The sequence below is a fragment of the Choristoneura fumiferana genome, chromosome Z (genome assembly GCF_025370935.1).
Source record: "Choristoneura fumiferana chromosome Z, NRCan_CFum_1, whole genome shotgun sequence".
Classification (NCBI taxonomy): Eukaryota; Metazoa; Arthropoda; class Insecta; order Lepidoptera; family Tortricidae; genus Choristoneura; species Choristoneura fumiferana.
Window position 1 is genome coordinate 23,139,513 of NC_133472.1, and position 22,532 is coordinate 23,162,044.

The 22,532-nt window shown below is 38.5% G+C and overlaps 2 protein-coding genes across 6 annotated transcripts in view; one reads left to right on the top strand and one right to left on the bottom strand.

Annotated features, from left to right (window-relative positions):
• LOC141431807 (neuroligin-4, Y-linked-like) overlaps positions 1-22,532 on the top strand; it is a 263,652-nt gene that overhangs the window by 104,358 nt on the left and 136,762 nt on the right. The window lies entirely within an intron of this gene.
• On the bottom strand, positions 13,900-18,022 carry LOC141439377 (uncharacterized). The gene is made up of 4 exons (XM_074103663.1): positions 17,920-18,022; positions 16,335-16,482; positions 14,900-15,068; positions 13,900-13,944 (listed from the first exon to the last, which is right to left on the bottom strand). Exons 1-4 carry the CDS (start codon positions 17,951-17,953, stop codon positions 13,900-13,902), a joined length of 396 nt encoding a protein of 131 aa, XP_073959764.1. The 5' UTR covers positions 17,954-18,022.

Sequence of the window (22,532 nt, forward strand, 5' to 3'; positions counted from 1 at the left end):
ATAAAAGAGGGCTTCGTTGTTGCGAAAAAATACGATAACAGAAATGGTCAGTTTAGTCTTTTCGTCATACTGTGTGGATTTGTACCCCTAGTGCTGCCGTAGAGGACGTCGGGTGATTATCAATCGCCTTTTTAAGGACTCCATCATTCTCATCAAACAAATCCTCGTGTTTTCGGACTTCCAGACCTAATAACTGCTGTGTCTAAAGTAACAGTAGATAGAGTCCCCAATCAGCGTCAACATCGCCATGATCGTATTAGAAAGAGGCACGCAGCAGTCATAGCCCTCAGCATATAGTTCCCTGATCCCGAGATCCGTAAGCCTATCAACGTTTAGAGACGTCGGCTTAGTTTCTACCAGATGTACAAAGAGAATGGAGGCGGAGACAAAGTTTCGAGACAACAAGCCTATGATCGGTCCAGCAGTGTGCACCACGCTAGACACGGGTGATTAGGACTTGGTAAACATCTCTTTGGCGTACAATGGCATAGTCTATCAGATGCCAGTGTTGGACCTTGGATGCATCCACGTGTTTTTTATGCTTGGCGGGAAGTCTGAACATTGCGTTTGTAACTGCAAGATGAAATTATGCGTAGAAATTTAGTAGCAGCTGTCCGATTTCGTTCATTCTGCCTACTCCGTGTCTACCTAGAACTACGAATAAAATATCTCTGGAAACGTAACTAAGCCCGAAAAACTATTCCGCGGAATGTCTACCGCGACGCCGCGATTAGCATCTTCTGTCCCTTGCTGAGCAAAGGCCCCCCCGATACACTCCCACTGCCATCTGTCCACTGCATACAAGAGCTAGTCTTTCAAGAAGTACTCCAGGTCATCGCAACATCACCGTCTAGGTTTTATATATAGTATTGTCATCACTTAATTACCTTGGTATGTCTTCCATCACCGGACGGCTGTGTGTAATACTCTGCAGCATTGACGTACATCCAGGCGCTGGCTGCAGTCAACACGTCACCGGCTGTGCTGACATACTCCGCCATCTTTACGTCCCATACCGGCTGCCCCACGATCACGTAGTGGGATTGAGTGACACCGCCAATTATGGAGAAGTGGGAGACGCCGCGGAAATTGCTACTTTCACTGGGAGAAGAAATTTAAGTATTAAATAATGTGAACCAGGCGTTACTTTGCAGAGATCAAATACCTCGCTCACCCGCTCACCCGCTCACCCGACAACGTGCATAACATTATCCCTTCATTCATTGTCCACGCAATAGAAGGTTACTAATGCAGACGAAACAAAAGACGTAGATCTTGTTGTATCTTATCTACATTATTTCTACAGCCTAATGGCTCGGCCAGGCCATAACTTGCATTTTAATAGGTCTGCTGTTATATGCCTATCTAGGTATATTATGGATTTTTTTTTTTCGACTGGATGGCAAACGAGCAAGTGGGTCTCCTGATGGTATTAAGAGATCACCGCCGCCCATAAACATCTGCAACACCAGGGGTATTTGCAGATGCATTGCCAACCTAGAGCGTATGATGGATACCTTAAGTGCTAGTAATTTCACTGGCTGTCTTACTCCTCTACGTCGAAAACAAACAGTGCAAGCACTGCTGCTTCACGGCAGGATTAGCGAGCAAGATGGTGGTAGCAATCCGGGAGGACCTTGCACAAGTAAGTATAGTAGGTAACACGTAAACTTTGATGATGTTGTTGTTTTGTTTGCAAATTTTAAGATCTGACTGCCGTCTAGAACTGGGTAGATCCGTGGGTCTCATGAAGTTGGTCACCTCTGCTCTAGAAACAAATCAAAAATCGTCCTGGCAAGTTGTACATACCTTAAAAACCTCAACAGTAACGTAACAAGTATAGTGTAGGTCGTTTGCCAGGACCCTTCAGAATCGCAACCAATAACGGTATGGAATCGTTCCCGTAATTCTTCTGAATTGCTCAGTCCGCAGTTCAATGGCGGTGTGTGTACAAGGCCTGCATCGCAGAATCGAAGGTTCTTCCAAATGGAAAGAGGAATAAACCCGAAAACTTAAGGACATCACCGCCGTGCCGTTAAATATATTCTTGAATATAGACCGATTAATTAGTTAAACTTGCCGTCATGCCGGAAGCCCACGTGCCAGCCTTGTATTGGTCTCGCACAGTTCGTGTTCCTATGCAAAAGGGTACTTGTATAAATAGACAGATAAAATTTTATTCTTCAAAACAAATACATGAAGCTCTTGCACTAAAGAGAAATAAAACTAACAATTCATGCCTTAAAATTCGCTGAAACAGGTTACACACCACACACATAGTACGTCACCATCTCCAATATCTGACACAAGGTAACAGACTGCCACACACGTACAGTTACCATCTTTAATATCTAATACAACGGGAACACAAATAATAACACAGTACCGTCACCATTTCCTTATTGACAAGGTAACACACAACCTAACACGTACTTCACATGGTTAATATCTGACACAATTAACAAAACCACCACACACACTGTACTTTCATCATCTCCATATCTCACCAACAATGCATAAACAAATATTTGATACGATTCTATGGCTGGTAGGACGGTGTTAGATATTTTTGCACGCTCCATTGTGGCAGTTTAACGCAGTGGACTACACTAATTCATTGAGCGTAGGTACTTATTCTGTGATTAGAGTATATGAATAACTATGGTATGGTCCCAAAGGTAGACCACGCCTTCGCTAGACCGGCAGATTGCGCTGGCACCATTTCGTGATATGCAATAACTATTTTTTATTTTTTATGACTTATCCATTTTAGTGTGTCAGATTAAGGTAAATGTTTTCAGTTATTCCTATCTTTAAGTGAGCCCCATCATTAGATACTACCTACCTACCTGAAGTTACCCAAAATTGAGAATTCAACGTTACTTACAAAAATTTAAGATTTATCTTTAAGGGGGTTGCTCTTCCATACAAACCTACGGACACCCCGCATAGCTTCCACGGACATGTTTTCTTAGAGGATTTTTTGAGAATAGTAAATTATGGATATGCTCTTCAAGCAAAATCCAAAAAAAAGTAACTTTATTGCATCAAAAGTGCAGCGTGATGCAGTAAATTTTGATGCATTTTACCATTGTATGAGTAAAACTGACAGTGTTCGCAGCGAGCATGTAGTGACATCTTATATGGGTGCGTGAGTCAATGTCACAAAATCAAACTATTGTAAATAGGTATCGACTATTTCGTGTGGTCACGTGACCATCACCTTTGGCTCAGATAATACGACAACTAAATGAAGAAAGCATGAGATCACTGAGAGATCAAGTTCAAGTTTCTGAGTCTAGTATTTACTTTTTTGTTTTTAAATCTGTTATTTTCGGAAGTTGAAACGCCTAAACTATTATTTCTGATTAATGCAAGGACACAAACTGTAAGTAAGACGAAAAATAGGTAAGTTACTTTTAAAATTGTCATTTAAAATAATAATTATTTAAGTAACAGACCCAGTCCTCGGCAAAAATTATAACATTGCATACTTTACATACATTATAATGCGGTGCTTCGATCTAGGACAAGTGGTTTAAATTCAACTTACAAATTCTGAACAGATATTAGTTATTTACTCTTACGTAGACAGTAGCGCCACTAATTTATATAAAGCATATTTATTCTCACAATAAAAAAGGTGCTAGGTGTAATCACTAAACTAATTAGTTAAAAAATAAGGTCTACATTCAACATACATTGCATGTGTATGTATGAATATCAAGTTTTACAGTGAGGCTCAAATAAATTCCTACATATCACGGCATTTTTACGGCCGCTAAATCTAGGCTCGGTGAATAAAAAGGTTTTCACAATCGAAGTAGTTTTCGTACCTTTTTTATTATTATAACTGGCTAGATAAGTAAAATTTAAACGTCATTATAATACATTTTTGTCACAACGTCAAGTCAATGAGATTGATATTCAAAAGCAATTATGTTTGAATAATTATGGTTTGAACACAAATCAAGAAGTCAAAAAGTTGGCGGACGAGAGGAAATTAGCAAGAGTGCAACTCTTAAACTATTTATGTAAGTATGTTTATTTTATCATTTTTGTCAGAAACATTAATATTTGTTACAAGAACACCAGAGGCAGGGCTGTAAGAATTTCATTCCTACTGGGTGGCCAAAGTATGGCTTATCGTGTGTACCAAACTTGTGGTCTGCAGCAACCTACTACGAAAACATACCAAATTTCCCTAACTCTTAGTAGCGTCGTGAACATGTTCACTCCATAGAAGTAAGTCGCTTCCCACCGTCTGTCTGCATATGTACGAGTATGTACTGTATGTACTCTATTATGAAGTGATTCAAGATTTTTCATTTTATTTATAAGTGTGAGAAACGGCAGGGGTTATGGTTTTGGAGCGTATGTATGGTCATTTCTTTCGCACGCTATGCAACAAGGCCTTGATGCATCTTAGCAAGTATCCGTCCGTCCGTCTGTCGATCCGTCCATCTGTCTGTCCGTCTTTCTGTCTGTCTGTGTTTCGAAGTGAACACTACATCATTATTGTCCAGTGATGACATATGGATCCGAGACGTGGTGCTTTACTTTAGGCCTTATAAATAGGCTCAGAGTTGCTCAGCGAGCTATGGAGAGAGCTATGCTTGGGGTTTCTCTACGGGACCGAATCAGAAATGAGGAGATACGTAGAAGAACAAGGGTCACCGACATAGCCAAGCGAATCAGCTCGTTGAAGTGGCAATGGGCGGGCTATATAGCACGGAGAGCGGATGGCCGTTGGGGCCGAAAAGTTCTCGAGTGGAGGCCGCGGATCGGCAAGCGCAGCGTAGGACGTCCACCAACAAGATGGACGGATGACCTGGTTAAAGCCGCAGGTTCGCGGTGGATGCAGGCTGCTGCCAGTTGAAGCAACTGGAGGTCTGTGGGTGAGGCCTATGTCCAACAGTGGACGTCCTACGGCTGAGATGATGATGATGATGATGGTGAATAAAGTTGTACCAACTGTACTTTAGTCGAAAATTTTACTATGACCTTTAAAATTTATAAGTATTTTATTGATAATTAGAAGCAGAGTCTTGAGAAATAGCTCATGTTAGGAGATAAAGAGATCAGAAGAGGTATCGTTAGATTTGTCTCTGTTAGGAGTGACACAGGTTGTTAATTTTATGCGTATGTGAGTCTGTCTGTGTACCTTTCCGTCGGCTCATCCGTCCGTCCGTCTGTTGATCTGTCCATCTGTCTGTCCGTCTGTCTGTCTGTCTGTGTTTCGAAGTGAACATTACATCATTGTCCTATTTTTTTAATTATTGTTTACCAACGCACACACCAAACCTTTTATCCTAAAAAGCTGAAATTTAAGATAAGGAAAAAATGGGATTTATTATGTAGGTACCTACATAAAATTCTACTGGTTCGTAACTATTATTTAGTTTTTAGGGTTCCGTACCTAAAAAGTGCCAACGGAACCCTATTTCTGAGACTCCGCTGTCTGTCTGTCTGTCTGTCCGTCCGTCTGTCACAGGGCTCTATCTCTTGAGTCGTAATAGTTAGACACTTGAAATTTTTACAGATTATGTATTACTGTGGCCGCTATAACAACAAATACTCAAACCAGAATAAAACAAATATTTAAGTTTTTTTTTGCTAATGTCTAATGTTGTATAGATAATGGTACGGAACACTTCGTGCGCGAATCCGACTCGCACTTGGCCAGTTTATTTTTAATACCCAGGGTATTCAATGTTATATATTTAATTTTACAACTCTATCTCCATATCACTAATCTCTGTAAATTTTACATGCAGGCAGAAAGGAATAGCAAAAATCTAAATTCAATATCAGGATATTTTGAAAAAGATAAGTATTGTTCACAAACCGATCTTAATGACGATGATGATGATGATGATGATGGTCGTATGTCATCGCTGCCGAATTCTAACTTTATTCAATGAAAGACATGGAGAAACTTTGTCACAAAGACTTAGTTCAGATAATTTGATATTACGCTGTCCGTCCGTCTATTTCTATAGGATTACTTAAAACTGAAGCAAACTGAAGTGGCAGTGGGCCGGCCATATCAGCCGAAGAACCGATAACTGCTAAGGTAAACGAGTAAAAGCCTAGCGTGGCGAGGGACGCCCTCAGACTAGGTGGAGCGATGATCTTCACTGGGTAGCTGACAGTAACTGGATGAGAGTGGCCGAGGGTCGTGCTCAGTGGCGTGCAATTGGAGACGCCTATGTCCAGTAGTGGGCTAAGATAGGCCGATGATGATGATGATGATGATGATGATGACTTAAAATAAGACAATAATCCCACTCATATTATAAATGCGAAAGTTTGTTAGTCTGTTTGTTTATTTCTTTATTACCTTTTCACGTCTAATTCGTTGAACCGATTAGGATGAAATTTGGGATACAGATAGTTTGAGTCCCGTAGAAAAACATAGGGTAGTTTTTTTTAATCGCAATATTCCCGCGGAATAGCTATAAACGAATTCTACGCTGACAGAGTTGCGTGCAACAGTATGTAGGTACATTAGGGGATTTACCTACTGATAGTCTGATTTACGTCCTTATGCTGTAACTAAAAAGCATCGGTCACTTTATTCGTACACCTAGGTATCTTATAGTCTGTCTGCTAATACTATTTCTGTATTTATTAATACACAATTCCTTTCAGATTCAATGCTAACTAACTGCATATAACTTTGCCTGGAATCATTATATTGCTGAAGTAGCCTAGGTGCTGTCATGCAATATTCAAGGTGAAGAAAAGAAGAAACGTTGAATGTTGATATGCAAGAAATTAAGGAATATCTGACTGATTAACTATGTTTGATTTATTTATTAACGCTGTGTTATAAAGTTTGTTCTAAATAAATATGATGTACACAACGAAATAAAGTCTTCGTAGGCATCTTTCTTTTAGCGTTCCGTGGGTGGAAATTTTAGTGGAGCTTCTAAAAACAAGAATACCAACAGGTATGTAGTTTTTATTTTTTGACCATCAGTGGTGTAGCGGTATAGCAAGCGGTACGGATTACCGAGGACCTGGGTTCGATTCCCAGTGATGGTCTTATTTTTCTGTTTTTTCTGTGCATCTATATTTCAGTTTGTATTTTCAATTTAGATTTTACGGGATGACCGTAAAAGTAAAAATTTGGAATTGAAATAAAAAATACAAAAAGATTCCAAAAAACCAATCTTAAGTTTTTATTTGTCGAATGAAACTACAGTAATATCAGATGATGAGATAATAGGGGTACATATATATAAAGTACTATAAAACCGTACAACTTTGACCTTTGAGATAACTTTGCCCAAGTTGTCATTTTTTAAAATATCTGAAATAAAACAAAATTGACTGATTTGTGACGACTTTGTGACATGCACATTTCTAAATCATTTTTGTATATTTTTTTTCCCTGTTGTCACGAATAAATCTTTTCTTTTCCCTTTATATCGGAATATTTCTCTCAAAGTGCCCATTGCGGCCTATTTATTGAATAAATGATTTAAATTTCAATTTTTAAATTTATGATGATGTAGATGATGATAATGATGATGATGCAGATATGTATATAATGTAGATAATGATAAAGATGATGATCACGATGATGATGTAGTGGATGTAGATAATTTAGGTGATAAAAATGATGTTGATGATGGTTATGTAAAAGGCCCGCGTGCTTTTTTCAAAATTTTTAAGGAGCCCGTTACTGTCATATTACATATTTACTTACTGGACAGTACGAGGTTACTTCCTGGATCCTTAGCCTAGTCTCCGTGATGCGTTACTTTCTGCGACGTTTTTGATGTTGTATTGGCAACATTTCATACCATTTTTGACAAAAACATGTTTTTCATATAAGTTATCGTAACCGAGGAATCTATAAGGATACTTCTAGTTCTTAGAAACTTGAATTTTAGTTTGCAGATAGCTCTTATGGCGCGAAGATTAGAAAAATCAAAAAATCGCCGGTTACGTTTAAGTTATGAAGAAATATAAATTTCATTTCATAGTATGTACCACACAAGTATATATCATAATCAACTTCGTGTCTTACTACCTGGCGGTGACATATTGTCACATGGAATTCAAACTCACATCAAAAAAATGTACGAAGAATTTACGAATTTGTGCGCTAGTTTAAAAAATATACTACCCGTAATAATAGTACTACTAATCACTACTAATAATAGTACTACCCGTAATAGTAGTACACCGGTAGTAATAAAGATACTTTCTGGCGGGCGCTATCTATTTTACTATGAAGCAGTCGAATTTTTTATAAGTAAAAAATCGGAATCCCAATCTGTCGGAATCCCAATGGGCACCTTATATAAGCGCTTTAGAACTTGAACGTTCATTTTTTTTTTAACTATAGCGTACAATTTCGTACATTTTTTCTGATTTACAAGAAATTTGAAAAGTCCGCCAGAAAGTACTTCAAACTAGTTGAAATGTTTTTTTTTATAGTCGGTTCCATTTTTTGCTAAAAAATTTTTTCATGTACAGTCACCAGCACCAATATCTGACACAATAAGCGTGCATAAATATCTGACACGACTCTATTTCTAGGGCCGGAAGGACCTGTCAGATATTTTTGCACGCTCCGCTGTGGTAGATATTAATGCTGGTGACTGTACCTACATTTTTTGATTTGAGTGAATTCCATGCGACACCATGTCACCGCCAGGAAGTATGACACTCAACTTCGAAGCTGTCTCACCCTGGAGATCGCATAGATCGATGTTTACTTGACATCTTATTCCGAAACTTATTTATTGTTTTGTCACTAGTAACGTGCTAGCACAAGTCTTTTCGCGATAGTTTTTAATCTTCTTCTGCGTGAAACATAAACATTGTAGTAGAAAAATAGTAGAATTATTATATGTTCATTTTTTTTAACAACCGAGTTAGTGTTATGCTCTATGTCACAGGATGACTAAATATTGACAATCGATATCGAGATTAATATCACTCATGTTTAGACTTTGCTCATGTCTAGCTTTAGATACATTCTTGACTGAGCCGGCCGCGATAACTGTAGTAGGTAGTATGGCGTTCTTTTTCGAGTGTCATTGCTACTGAACTGTCAGGTTGCCTTACAGAAGAAAAGGAAACTCGTGTAAAATGACATCGCATACAGATACCCAGAATCAAGAACCAAAATCAGAAGAATGGTATAAGTTCATATATTGATAAATTTTTATTGTGAGCTTACTTTTTTTTAATTATGTGTGACTATTATTACAAATTATATATTTTTAAGCTTCTGATACCTTGACTTTTGTATTTAGGACTATTGCATGGTAGGTGCACGCGGCTAGTAGCTAGTTTTATAAGATCTCCGCTTACAAATTGTATCTTTCGCGTCACTGCTTTCATTATAGTGGCATCATAATAATGTTTGATTTTGAGTTTGCATTATATTATAGGCTATGATTGGTTTTTTGGAGTCTTTTTGTATTTTTTATTTCAACTCCAAATTTGTTACTTTTACGGGTATCCCGTGAAACCATATCGAAAATACAAACTGAGACATGGATGCACAGAAAAACCAGAAAAAGAGACCAGGGCTGGGAATCGAACCCAGGTCCTCAGCAATCCGTGCTGCGTGCTATAACCCCTACACCACCGCTGGACAGGAATCTAGACACGAATTTTTCCTATGCATACATATCTCAACGAAACAAATACGAAATGAAATAAATACTTGAATAATTGAGTGGTTTCGGTGTTACCAGGTTCCTTGACCCTTGATGCGTGGCTTTACTGGTGCGTCCATGAGGCACATGTGCCATATGACCAGTGATGTAAATAATGGAGTTGTTCTTTCGAAAAAATAATAAACTTTATTACATACATTATAATAATTATTTTTATTCTTGAACCACATTTAGATAAACAATGAAAATTGCTACGGGGATATTATATTACCTTATCATTACTATGGCGACGTGTCAAAAGAACGCTGCACATTGCTTCGGGACAGAGAACTTGTTAATTTGCGGAACCTCATATAAATTGACAACAATATTTTTTACTTTACTTCTGCGCTACGAACCGTGCCCGACAACTACGTCCATGTGAAATATCTATACAATAAGTTTACATACACGCCCGCTCTCTTTCTCTTCCATGTAAAACAATATTTTATTATGTATGTATAGTATATGTCACACAAGCTCGACTAGCTGTCACAAATACCTACTATATAACTATTATTAGGTATTGTGTGATATATATATTATTTCATGTAGGAGGAGGGGGTGGAGGAGGGCGTGTACTGCATGTTATTATATTATGTAGGAACGTATCACATAGATCTAACTGTGCCGCACGGTTGACAGCAGAGAAACCTAGGGCAAAATTAAATACTGTAGGTTCTAGATACTGACTAACAGTCAAGCTCAAAAAAATTTAATTGCTAGTGGTACGGTTGGCTTGTTGATTGACTGGACAGCGGGCATATTTAACTTGTATCACAAAGTTTATACCTTTTTTTTGTTCTCAAAGTATTAGCTGAATCTAATGCCGACGTTGTTCACTAGCAGACCTGACCCCCTCCTGATCCTGATAATTATTCTCAAACGCTGTCTAATGCGACGTACTGCATTTTACTTACCCCAAAGAAAAGATTGTATGGTAGAACTGCAACTGTCACAGGCGGAACGGCAGTGATGGGCCTGGTAATTGCAGCCTGCTCGCGTGCTCGGACAGATGAGAGGAATAGAGCAACAAAATAATTAAAAGAAACTGGAATTAATCAAAATACCACGCACAGGACTTATCACGCTAACACACTCGAGTAATATTTACCTCGACGTTTCGGCAACATTACAGTGGCCGTGGTCACGAGTAGACTGAAGTGTGGGGTGTCAAGTCTGCCTAGCAGCGCGAGTCCTTCGAACTACCCGCACTTGGTCATTTTTATTTGTCACCCCACACTTCAGTCTACCCGTGACCACGGCCACTGTAATGTTGCCGAAACGTCGAGGTAAATATTACTCGTGTCTAAAGATATATTGTTTCCAAAATACTTACTTGATTTATAATGCATAATAATTGGCATGATTATTGGGATATGAATTTACTGTACCAGCGGGAAAATTACAAATTAATTATACCCCCTGCCCGGTCAACCAGACTAGTTAGCCGTAGATACTACAGGCAAAGAGCGCTCAAAAAGTAGCAAAGTAAAGACATTCCCTTTTTACTCTTAGTATTTGAGGACATGTAAAACTATTTGAGCATTTCTAAATAAAGTTTGTACATTTGATTTGCGACTCCTATTTGTGATAAAAATTTGCAGGTATGTAGAGTGAACGATACTGAGCCGTAATAACATAGTCTCTCAAAATGTCCCAATTGGTTTGTATGGAAATTTCCTTTTTTGTTACCAAAACTACGGATTTGCGGTAACAAAAAAGGAACTTTCCATAATTGGGACATTTCGGGAGACTATGTTATTTAAACTCAGAGTGAACGATTCACTCTATCTACCTGCAAATTTTTACCCAAATCGGAGTCGCAAATCAAATGTACAAACGTTTTTAGAAATGCTCATTTTAGCACTGTAGCTTGCTGTGACAAAGTATCAAACTGTTCAGCTACCTATGAGCTTGACTGCTTCGAATTAGGTTTGATGCAACATCTGTCTCCGATGATGACGTGTCAGCTAAACTGAACGTGCCCGTAGTCTGCAAGTACGACGGATTATTTGCGGTAGTTCTAGTTCCTTCACAAGACCTTGAAGAAAGAACTGCGGGATTTTTCCGCCTTTGTACCTTTGCAAGAACTGAAGATGCTACTGCGAAAGGAACAAAGGCTAAAAAATAAACGCAGTTTTTCCTTCAAGTCTTGTAAAGGAACTAATGCAAAAAAAACGCAATAGTTCCATCGCACGAACATCCAAAGGAAACACTGCCAATAATCCAGTACGCACGACTACAAACCTGCTGGATCGGAAAAAAATCCTAGCAGATAATACTTACTATAGGTAGATAAATGATACGAATCGACAACTGTTTTCGACTCGAAGGTAACAAAGGGAGTGTAGATGATTTTGGAACTGCTCGTAGTCTTCTGCTGATTGTGCCAAATCATCGGTTATGATATCCTAACAAAATCAATTTATATAAGTAGGTACAAAATTAGCACGGGATAATTTTTTACCGCAATTTGATACCAGTTATCGGCGAGTGGGTGAACTTTTGCTGTTATGTAAGTATTTCGTAAGTATTTATTTATACCTATAAAGGCAAAACATGGCCTAAAAATGCATGAGATTTGGCAAACGTATTCCTTGAGGATCGCAGAGGTGCAAGAAGTTTTTTTTTTAATTCGAATACCTACACTACAGAGTAGATTTTTTTCTTCAACGGGAGCGAAGCCGCGGGATTAAGCTAGTAATTATATATACGAACTGAGAAATCCAGATGCAGAAGCCTAGATAAACTCTTCGTCAACTCTTTTCATGGTTAGCAACTTATTAATAATTGATATTAGCAGCTTATGATTACTAATTCTCTACTAAAAGTCTTACCACAGAAATTGAGTGATGATGATGATGATAATTAGGATAGTAAACTCTGTATGGTTTTTATTACCTCTTTTGATAGAAAGAGCTTACACGAAGCACTGTTCATAAAATATTAGGTATGTCTAAAGGCACTGTTACACATGCTCGTTACTGGACTGAAGCAAACGCGTTCACACTTGCTTAATACCTTTCCCCTTCCACCCGTCTCGAGCTTGCCACTAATAAGCATGCTCGATAGTAGCATGTCCTGTTCACACATGCTACTAGCTAGCATTTGCTCAATAGTAGCATGCTTTCTTGCTACTAAAGAGCATGTGTAACAGTGTCTTAAGGGACTTTGGCCTTACGGATGCCCTTGATAAACTTGATTGCCTGTGCATTCCTGTGCGTGTCGTACAAGGTGACTAAGAGCCCTGGTGGCAGCGCTCTCTATTGCCAACTACGAATTCCAAACTCCAGCTCTGCGGCGTGGAAGGTAAGGACAAACCTCCGCACTATTTTCCCAAGAAACTCGTCCTGTAGATTTGCTACTGATTTTCAACCGACGACCATGACCACTTTAGCATGGTAGTAACTACGAAAAGTAACTATAAATATAACCTGAATAATAGCAAGACCATCAACCAAGACAAGAAACCGTGGTCAGAATCTCGGTAATTTCTCAATTTATCGTACACATATTATGAACACTTGAAAGGCGTTTGGCTCGTATTATAATATGCGAACAGTTATCCAAGACCCTGCTTCTAATTATCAATAAAATACTTATAGATTTTATAGGTCGTAGTAAAATTTTCGAGTAAAGTACAGTTGGTACAAAATTTCGTGACTCGATAAAAAAATGTGAATATTACTCGAAGGAGTACCCCGATCGGGTAGCTAAGTGTCGCAATAGACTTTCGCTAGCTGGCGCTGTCTATTTGAGTGTGTGCGTGAGCTCCTAGTGTCCGTATACGGCCGCAATTGACGTTCAAAGTAAAGCACCTCGTTTGCGGCTTTGGCGGAATATTTCATTTCGAGTGTGGGGTCAAAAAATCGGTTACGCTTAGATACTCCCGCCATTAGTTTTTGGTGAAATAATTCTTCATAATTTACGAAAAAAACCTGAAAAAAGGAACTATTGATAACAGCGCCATCTAACGGGACATTGCTCATGAGCTAACCAGGAGCTTACCCCTTAACTGTCAAAAATGTACTCTTGCTAAGGTTAACCTACAGGCTTATGCATGGGGTAATGGCAAAATGACGGGCTACTTTAGGGTTACTACAGGGTATAACTCACTCACGAAACAACTTACATAATTAAAAAAATATTCGAAGTAAATGATTACAAAACCATTCATCAATATTATCATCATTGAAGCTCATAACCTAACTCATTTGACGAAGGCGGGCCTGCTATAGATACTACCCGCCTGGAACTGCAATGGCGCAATCCGCACCAGAATGGCGACTGTTTAGTAGGTAACTACCTACCATCTTTTCCATAAAGATGAGACCCAGCAGCCCCAACCTCACAGGACATTCGTAGCGGGACACCCCTATAGGAAATAAATGGGACACCCCGAGTTAAATACTTAAGTACTTACTTTTTTACTTTTTACTGGCTATCTTTTACTTTAATACTATCTAGCCCCAAATTCGCTGGGCCCCTTGGGCTCCTAAGGTAGCTCTAGCAACAGCAACTGTAGGTATAAATGGTTACATATTTGAATATCGAAAATTAAAATACCTACGGTTAAAATGTTGATGTTCAAAATATCGAAAATTAAACTATCGATTGTCTCACAATATCGAAAGTTGTTATACCTATGGTCAAAATGTCTAAGATTGAAATGTCGATTGATCGAATGAGATTATCGATAACCAATATATCTAAGTTGAGTAAATGTAACCAATATACATGTATTTGAATGTCGAAAATTAAAATATCGTACATAGAAATCTGCTTTATTTATTGGTCCTTTCTCTTAATAGCATTTATTTCACATAATCTAGTCATTTTTAGCGTTGTTGTGGTCACAGTTCTAACCTAACCGAACCAAATATTTTTGGTAATTCATGTTCAATAGGTAGGTTAGGTTAGTATTGCGTTAAGGAGCTCGGCGCGAAGCTTAGTTCATACCTACATAGGATATTCATGATACTCTGTACTTCGATATTTTGGACTTCGAATTTATATCTTTCGATGTCACTTTTGTAGATAAATATATTTTCGATTATTGGACGCACCTAGATTATCTAACCATTCGACAATATAAACTTTCGTTATTTTAGTTTTCGATATTTTAATTTTCGATATTTTGAACAAAGACCCGTTGACCCGACCCGACTTTCGATATTCAAATATGTAACCCTATAAATACCTACTCTTACCACGTGGAACAGCAAATTAAATGTGCATTCACCTGAAACATCAATAAACATGAGAGCAGTCTCGTACCGCCGCACGGAATGATCCGAGTGCTCATTGATGATCTCATCTGGCACCATAGAAGCGATGATGCTGACACGCGTCGTCTTCTGCATGGTGTCGCCCTCGTTACTGATGAAACCATTACAGTTTACATAAAACGCGGATTTATACACAGACAGCCTACAAGTAGCGATGGATGACAGGAGTGGAATGTCTGTAGGTATAGTGTAGAAAGATACCTAGGTAGGAGTCTTGTGTAAAACTACTACGAAATTCGAAGATCGTGTCGTTCGGTCCCTCTGACACTTATACTATTTGGGCCAATCAACTATTTTAACGACACTTTAGGCGTCTCCTGCGTTACCAAAATTGTCTCTGGCGTTACCAAAAATCGTACTTCCAACAAGATATTTCACGGTTTAATAGGTTAAACTTACGTAGGATGGCATGTATTCATGCATACTATCTATTAAATTACAAAAAAAACATGTTTACTTAGAAAAATCTGCTATTGTTTAAAAAATGTCGCGGACAGATTAGTGTCGGTAAAAAAATGATTGGCCCATTTAAGTAAGTGTGTACCAGGTTTAGTTCCGTGATATACAGCTAAGGCTATTATTTCTAGTTTAGGCTGCAGCGACGATCAAAGAAATGGACATACATACATACGCTGCTCGGAAAACATCCCTCCTTCGGGCAGTCGGGTAAAAAAACACATTCCTCGCATATATCTGGTACCATCAGCCAAATATGTGGTCTACCACCTTGTTGTTTCTTAAAAAAAATATGGCTCTGTCCATGGGAGGACAAATTTGCCAGTGTCTAGTAGTTTTTGCCGTTGTACGGTAAAAAAATCTAGAAAACGAAATATGAGGTAATGGTGGATGAACGATGACAGCGCGAATCCACCACCACCACCACCTACCACCTTAAAGTTGATAATCGTTTGCATGTCATAAAACAATAATGCCAATATAGACGTGTCTGTCAACTTGAAAGTTCGACTTTAGCGACATATTCATTTGATAGGAATTTGTTTGAAAATTGATAGACCACTTATTTGGCTGATGGTACCTAAAAAACGCAGCTCCAGCAACAGCTCTAAACGGCGATTTATAATCGGTGATCAGGAATAACAAAAAGCGATAAAGACGGTCATACTGAATAACTTTTCCCATGGGACCAATACGAAAATCGGGAAAAAAAACCCTGCTTTCATTCATTGAGGCTGGTGAGGTGCTGAGGTTTTCTATGAAATAGCTGTTTTTTTTACCCGGATTTTCGTATTGGTCCCATGGGAAAAGTTGTTCAGTATGACCGTCCTTATAGCTTTGTGTTATTCCTGATTGATCACAGATTAAAAATCATCGTGTATAAATCTAAGTAAACCATTACTAGGGTTGTTTGATAGTCTCCTTGTTCCGATGTCGTTCGCGAGGGCTCAATATCTCTCCGCTGTCCTGCTTTATCTGGTTACGAGCCTGCTTCACCATGGCTCGCAGGTACTCGCTATATTTTTCATCTTGACTGCGTTGTGGTGCACCTAAAATACGTTACGTCCGAAAAAGATGGCAAGGCAGTCAGCTGTTCCTACTCAATCTGCTGCATTTTGCTACAACAGATTTGTGACCCATAAAAAACAAAGCTTGAATATGACTGGCTCAAGTAATCTCTACGGCTCGGTAGAGTCGGCACACAAGTTCATCTCCAACGTTTTCATACAGCCAGAAATTATTCGTAGTCAGAAGTGGATGGGCGGTTACATCGCTCAAAATGATCTACACACGACTCTACACCTCAGAGGAAGTAAACTACATTGTACCCTTAGTGTAAGTTTTCGGTTACAAAATACGTCTCGATCACGTTCGCGTTAAAATCTCAATTTATATGGAAACATGAACAGCTGGGCTACTACGAAACTTGAAACTCGAAGTTCGTGTCGTGCGGTCCCTCTGACGCTTATACTATTTAATATTCGTAGTAGCCCTGCAGCGCCTCTAGCGGAACGTTTGCGATGTTCGTGTATCCATACAAATTGTGACTTTAACGCGAACGCGATCGAGACGTATTTTGTAACCGAAAACTTACACTAAGGGCACTGATCATTTTGCGCACAACTACCATCTACTTCTGCTGCTAACAGATGCAGAAGGCCTACTCCGAAAATCGAATTTCTTGTCGTACCGTCGCTCTCGCTCTCACTCGCGTATTAAATAGTATAAGTGTCAGAGGGACGGATGGAACGGCATGAACTTCGATTTTAGAATTTCGTAGTAGCCTCGCTGCGCGCTGTAGTCACCTGCATTAATATCTGCCACAGCGGAGCATGCAAAAATATCTTGACTCGTCCTACCAGCCCTAGAAATAGAGTCGTATCAGATAGTTATACACGCTTTGTTGTGTTAGATATTGGTGCTGGTGACTGTACCTACTATAATGGCTCCGAAGTACTGAGCATACCTACAATAAAGAGTATCTAGAAAATGGATGGAAAAGAGAATAAATGGACTGTCATTTTTACTTTTACGTTACTCCCTTTACAAATTATACTTACTATAAAACAAAAAAAAAACTATTAGGGCTGGGAATCGAACCCGTTCCTCATCATTCCGTGATGCGTGCTTCACTACGAACAAATAAGGTGCTTCACCATCTACACCTACCACGAGCAGTTGCCATATCCTTAGCCTTACTATTATTACAAACCAGAAAGTATCTGTCTGTCTGCTACATCTACAAGTAAAACCGCTGAGCTGATATAAATGGACTGGTATGAATGAAGGTAGCTCGAGACCTAAGGACGAAGGATAGTTTATCCCGGAAAAATGCATTGTCCCCGCGGGATAACGATACTTTTACACGAAGTCTTCGCGGACAAAAAGCTGGTAGGTAAATTATATAATAAATATGTACCTACATACCTTACTAAATATAGATATTTGTAGCTTTATCTGTAAAAATATACACAGTCTTTACTTACTGCTCGTGCTGCTTTTACTAGCTTTTTTTTCCATCGAATAATATCTAGACAGATAAGTTTTATTTAAATACAGTTAGTATGAAACAAGCACACCTGTGCAAGAATTGACAGAAGTCTCTCGTGAACCACTGACAATAACCAAACAATAACATTTTAAAAAATATATCCTATTTTCATAAACACATGACTTTACCAAAGTCTAAGAACTTTTTCTTACATTGTGACTTTATCTTTGTTCTTAGTTTGGACCAAGTCTGTAGGGCTACTACGAAACTCGAATTTCTTATCGTACTTATACTATTTAATACGAGAGCGAGAGGGACGGTACGATACGAACTTCGAGTTTCGTAGTAGCCCTGCTGATTGTCTAACGTGAAAAAAAAAACAATGGTAAGCGTGAAGTTCAAAGAGTATTAGTAGGTATAGAGGTGAAGTTCCCAAACCGAACTGGACTCGCGTGCCGCGTGAAAATGGCTCATGCCCTCCGATTCTGAGAAATTTGCAGTGGGACGTACCTACTTATAATAAGCAATATAGTCATATAGGCTGAGATAAGGTGTTAACCGCTAGCTCTGATGATTCGTCATAACATTTTTTACTTACCAAGTTGTTTTCTCGTAAACCATGTTTACAGTATATAGGTACTCGTGATCGAATAGATTTGAAATTTGCTATATGTATAGATACTTATCGGTCAAGGACTATGACTATTCATGAGCCACCATGGAAACTTCAAAAGAAGTCATTACAATTTTCCCAATTCCAAATGCGATGTCACTATGACGTTTACTGTGAAATGGTTCCATGGAGGCTCAGGAATTAAAGTCCTTGACCGTACGGGATCCAAAGCTTCATGGACAGACCAGTCAAAGATGGCATGCCAGGTTTTGTCTGTTTAGTTAAGAATGCCGCCTTACCTATAAAGCCCTGCACTTCTAGGCATATTTATATTACTCCAGCCCAGCACTTCCAGCAGCTGCCGCCTGGGTAGTTGTGCCGGGTCCGGGTAGCAGATGCAGAGGTTTATTAGAAACCAAATTTGATTTAATGGAACTCCAATTGCTTGGCATATCGTGTAGGACCATTTCATATAATTTGCGTTCAGACTTTCGACGAAACAGTATCATAACAATGTTCGTCATAGACATTGGAGTTGGAGCTGTTCAGGTGCTCAAAAATATCTGCAATAAACACGCACTTACGCGATTGATAGATAATACAGACGTGATCAGATTTGTCGAGCATCTAAAGTTCGAATCACGTTCAATGTTCATGATTGCAACTGCACGGCTCCGTCACAATATACGTAACAACTAGTACTAGTACTTAGTTGTGTATTGTGGCTCCGTCCATAGGTGGTTATCATCATACTGCCACTTCGGTGCTACGGTTTTTACAAGCTTTTTCACTTTGACTAGAAATTTCGTCGCTCCGCGCACCACTTAGCGGCGTACGGTGGCAGTATGATAACCACCGCCTTACCTACTAGTTCACATGAATCTTTTGTATGGCAATTGCATGGACTTACCCAGGGAGGGGGGAGGGGCAGAGAAGGGTAGCTTCTCTGAGTAGTAGTCTGTGAGTTAGAGTAGCAGCCCCCCACCCCCCTCCGGACATTGTATTGAATACTTCATACAATTTGTATTATGCATTTACTTCTGAAAAACCTCGCAAGCCGTGTTGTATAAACGAGAAAACAAGCTCGGGGTTTCAACCTAAAAAAAATTGCTTGTATAAAGCCAATGTTTCTAAAAGATTGCATTCCAAAGGGACTTTGCACACTGCGTTTTTAAAACGCTCGACGCGCGTTTTTATCGATACCAACGCGTTACGCACGTGAGTTGTATGGCTGCTATATGGAAAGAAAAACGCGGTGTGCAAAGCTCTAAATTTAAGATGGAAGAGTTGTTAAATAAAACTTTTATATAAATAAAAATATTTTATTATTATTTATTCACAGATTTGACTAGAAAATTTTCTCAATTGCACTTTGTGTTTTCTAGTGCCCTAGGTATTTAACTCCATTGTCAGCCGGTTACATTTTCTTCTTTGCAGATTTCAGCAGCGTTGAGCTGGATACCTATTAGGAATTCTAAGACGCGCCATTGATTTACTTACGTACTGTTTACTTTCGTGAATAGTGAATACCCAATGAAAAGGATGTATGAAGACCTGCGAAATAGTTGTACCTACCTACTTAATTAACTTAATTATGTACTTAGTTATGTTTGTTTGAACTTAATAATAACTAAACTGATTCATAAATCGATAAACAAAGTAAAACCAACAAAACAGTTCATGATTTGCCTATTTTCTGTTTGATCAAGTAAAGTTGAATGTAATACTTACCTAGAATCATGTTTTGAACAGCGTTAGACGTTAGATACTCAATACTTTAGTCAATTTTAATACCTAGTTTTAAATAATCAAATTAATACTTACTTCCCTTTTAGAGAGTCATTAGAGGAACAGTGTGTAAAGTTTCTAAACATCTGAAAGAAAAATCAAACCGTTTTATGCCCTAACTATTACCTTATTAATTAGTAATTAATTACCTTCTTAATTTAGTCCTAGTGATTATGCAAATAAGCCAAAATAATCAATTGACAACATTTCATTGTACTATGAGTCATAAATGTATTTTTTGTTATCTACGGTCTACAGCATCAACTCGTCGTAAAATCATCTGGACGAAATAGCAACTAGGCTATAACCTAACCAACAAAGTTTGAAAACCCCCGACATTGTTACTTCGAAGTTCAATATCTCAAAAACGGCTGAACCGATTTTGATAAAACATGTCTACGAACTATCGCTAGAAACCCTGCTTTCAAATAAAAAAAACCGCATTCAAATCGGTTCACCCGTTTAAAAGCTAGGGTACCACAGACAAGACACAGACACACACACACACAGCGGTCAAACTTATAACACCCCTCTTTTTGCGTCGGGGGTTAAAAAAGTAACTCGTCTATGAAGCAACTCGACAGAAAATCACTTTGTCTACTGTCTTATTATGAATTCGACGTATATGTATGCGAGTGGTCGAAATAGGTTGATCGCCTAATAAGCAACTCGTCTTATTAGAAAAACTTAAATTAAAAAAAACCCGACACACCAAAAAAAAACGCCGCCAAAAAAGACAACTAAAAAGAAAAAAATAATTATGTACTACCTAGCTGTTGCCCGCGACTTCATCTGCGAAGAATTCGTTTATTCCTATCCCGCAGGGACTATGCTGATTTACCGCAAAATTTGCCTAAGTTAATTTAGTATAAGTACCTAGTAATCTTTTTTTTTATCTAAGCGTCGTCGGTGTCGGGGGACCGCTAAGGTTAACGGAAAACTAAAGTACATATGTTGTATTTTTTAAAGTATTAACTTTAGCGGTCCCCCGACGAGCGACGACGCTTAGATAAAAAAAAAATTACTAGGTGCTTATACTAAATTAACTTCTAGGCTAATTTACTTTTTAGACGAATTGCCAATTTGTCAACATGAATTTAAGACAATAGAGTCCGGTTACTTTTTGGGCTACCTGATAATGAGGGCTATCGTTTTTTGTCTCACTAGATGGCGCACTGTTGCGTGAGGTTTTTAAGTATGGCTTTCAAAGTCTGTTATTACGGGCGTGAAAACAAAGTTTAGATTCAAATCAATTTAATACACCCTAAAACCGTACCATAAAAATATCGAGTATGCCACAGTATTGCATAGTCCCCGTTTTGTTCGGAAAAAAGGGAGGACAAAGGTTTCCGAAAGACAAAACTGTCTCAAAACACAGACATTCATTGCCCCGGAACGCATATTTGCCATAATTAATTTCAGATATTGCAAAATATTCACAATATTATTCCAATTATAAATAAACCCGCGTAGCTCACCCAAAAACTATGACATTTGACATTTCGGAGACCTCACGCTACACTAGCGCCTCTAGCGCCACACTTATAAAAAAAAAGCAGAGGCTCCCTGCGACAGGGCTGGTTGTATGTACAGTACAGAGTGTCACACACGAACTTGTCAAGTTAGGTATGTATAATACTATAGAGCTATATCATGCTGTTGCTGACTAAGGTCGTCTGAAGTGAGCTGAAGAACATTTCTCTAATAAAACTAAAACATAAATTTTGTAGGAGATATTTAGTTGATTTCTCCTTCAACTTTTTCTACTCTAACTTGTGGAACTCCTTAATTACCTACTTACTATATGTAAGTATAAACGTCAGTAAAAAGTGTATATCCCAGAAAAAAAAGAAGTGTAATAGTGTGTCCCAGCTTTTTAAAAGTAAGGAAAACATATGTCAGTAAAGTAAATAAATTTAAGCAATCACGAGTGGAGTAGGGATGGGCCGAATATTCGTTATATTCGGTATTCGGCATATTCGGCAGGTTTACCGAATATTCGTATTCAGCTGAATATTCGGCTAAATCACCGAATGTTCGGCAAAGTCAAACTTTTTAATGTATTGAGCCATGTATGAGTTGAGTGTTAAATGACAATGTGTTATTTTTATGAGGTAGGTATAGTGAGGCTTTATGCTTTTGTTGACACTGTAGCCACAGTATATATATAAGCTAAAGCAGTATGGAAGCTACGAACAAATCGATCG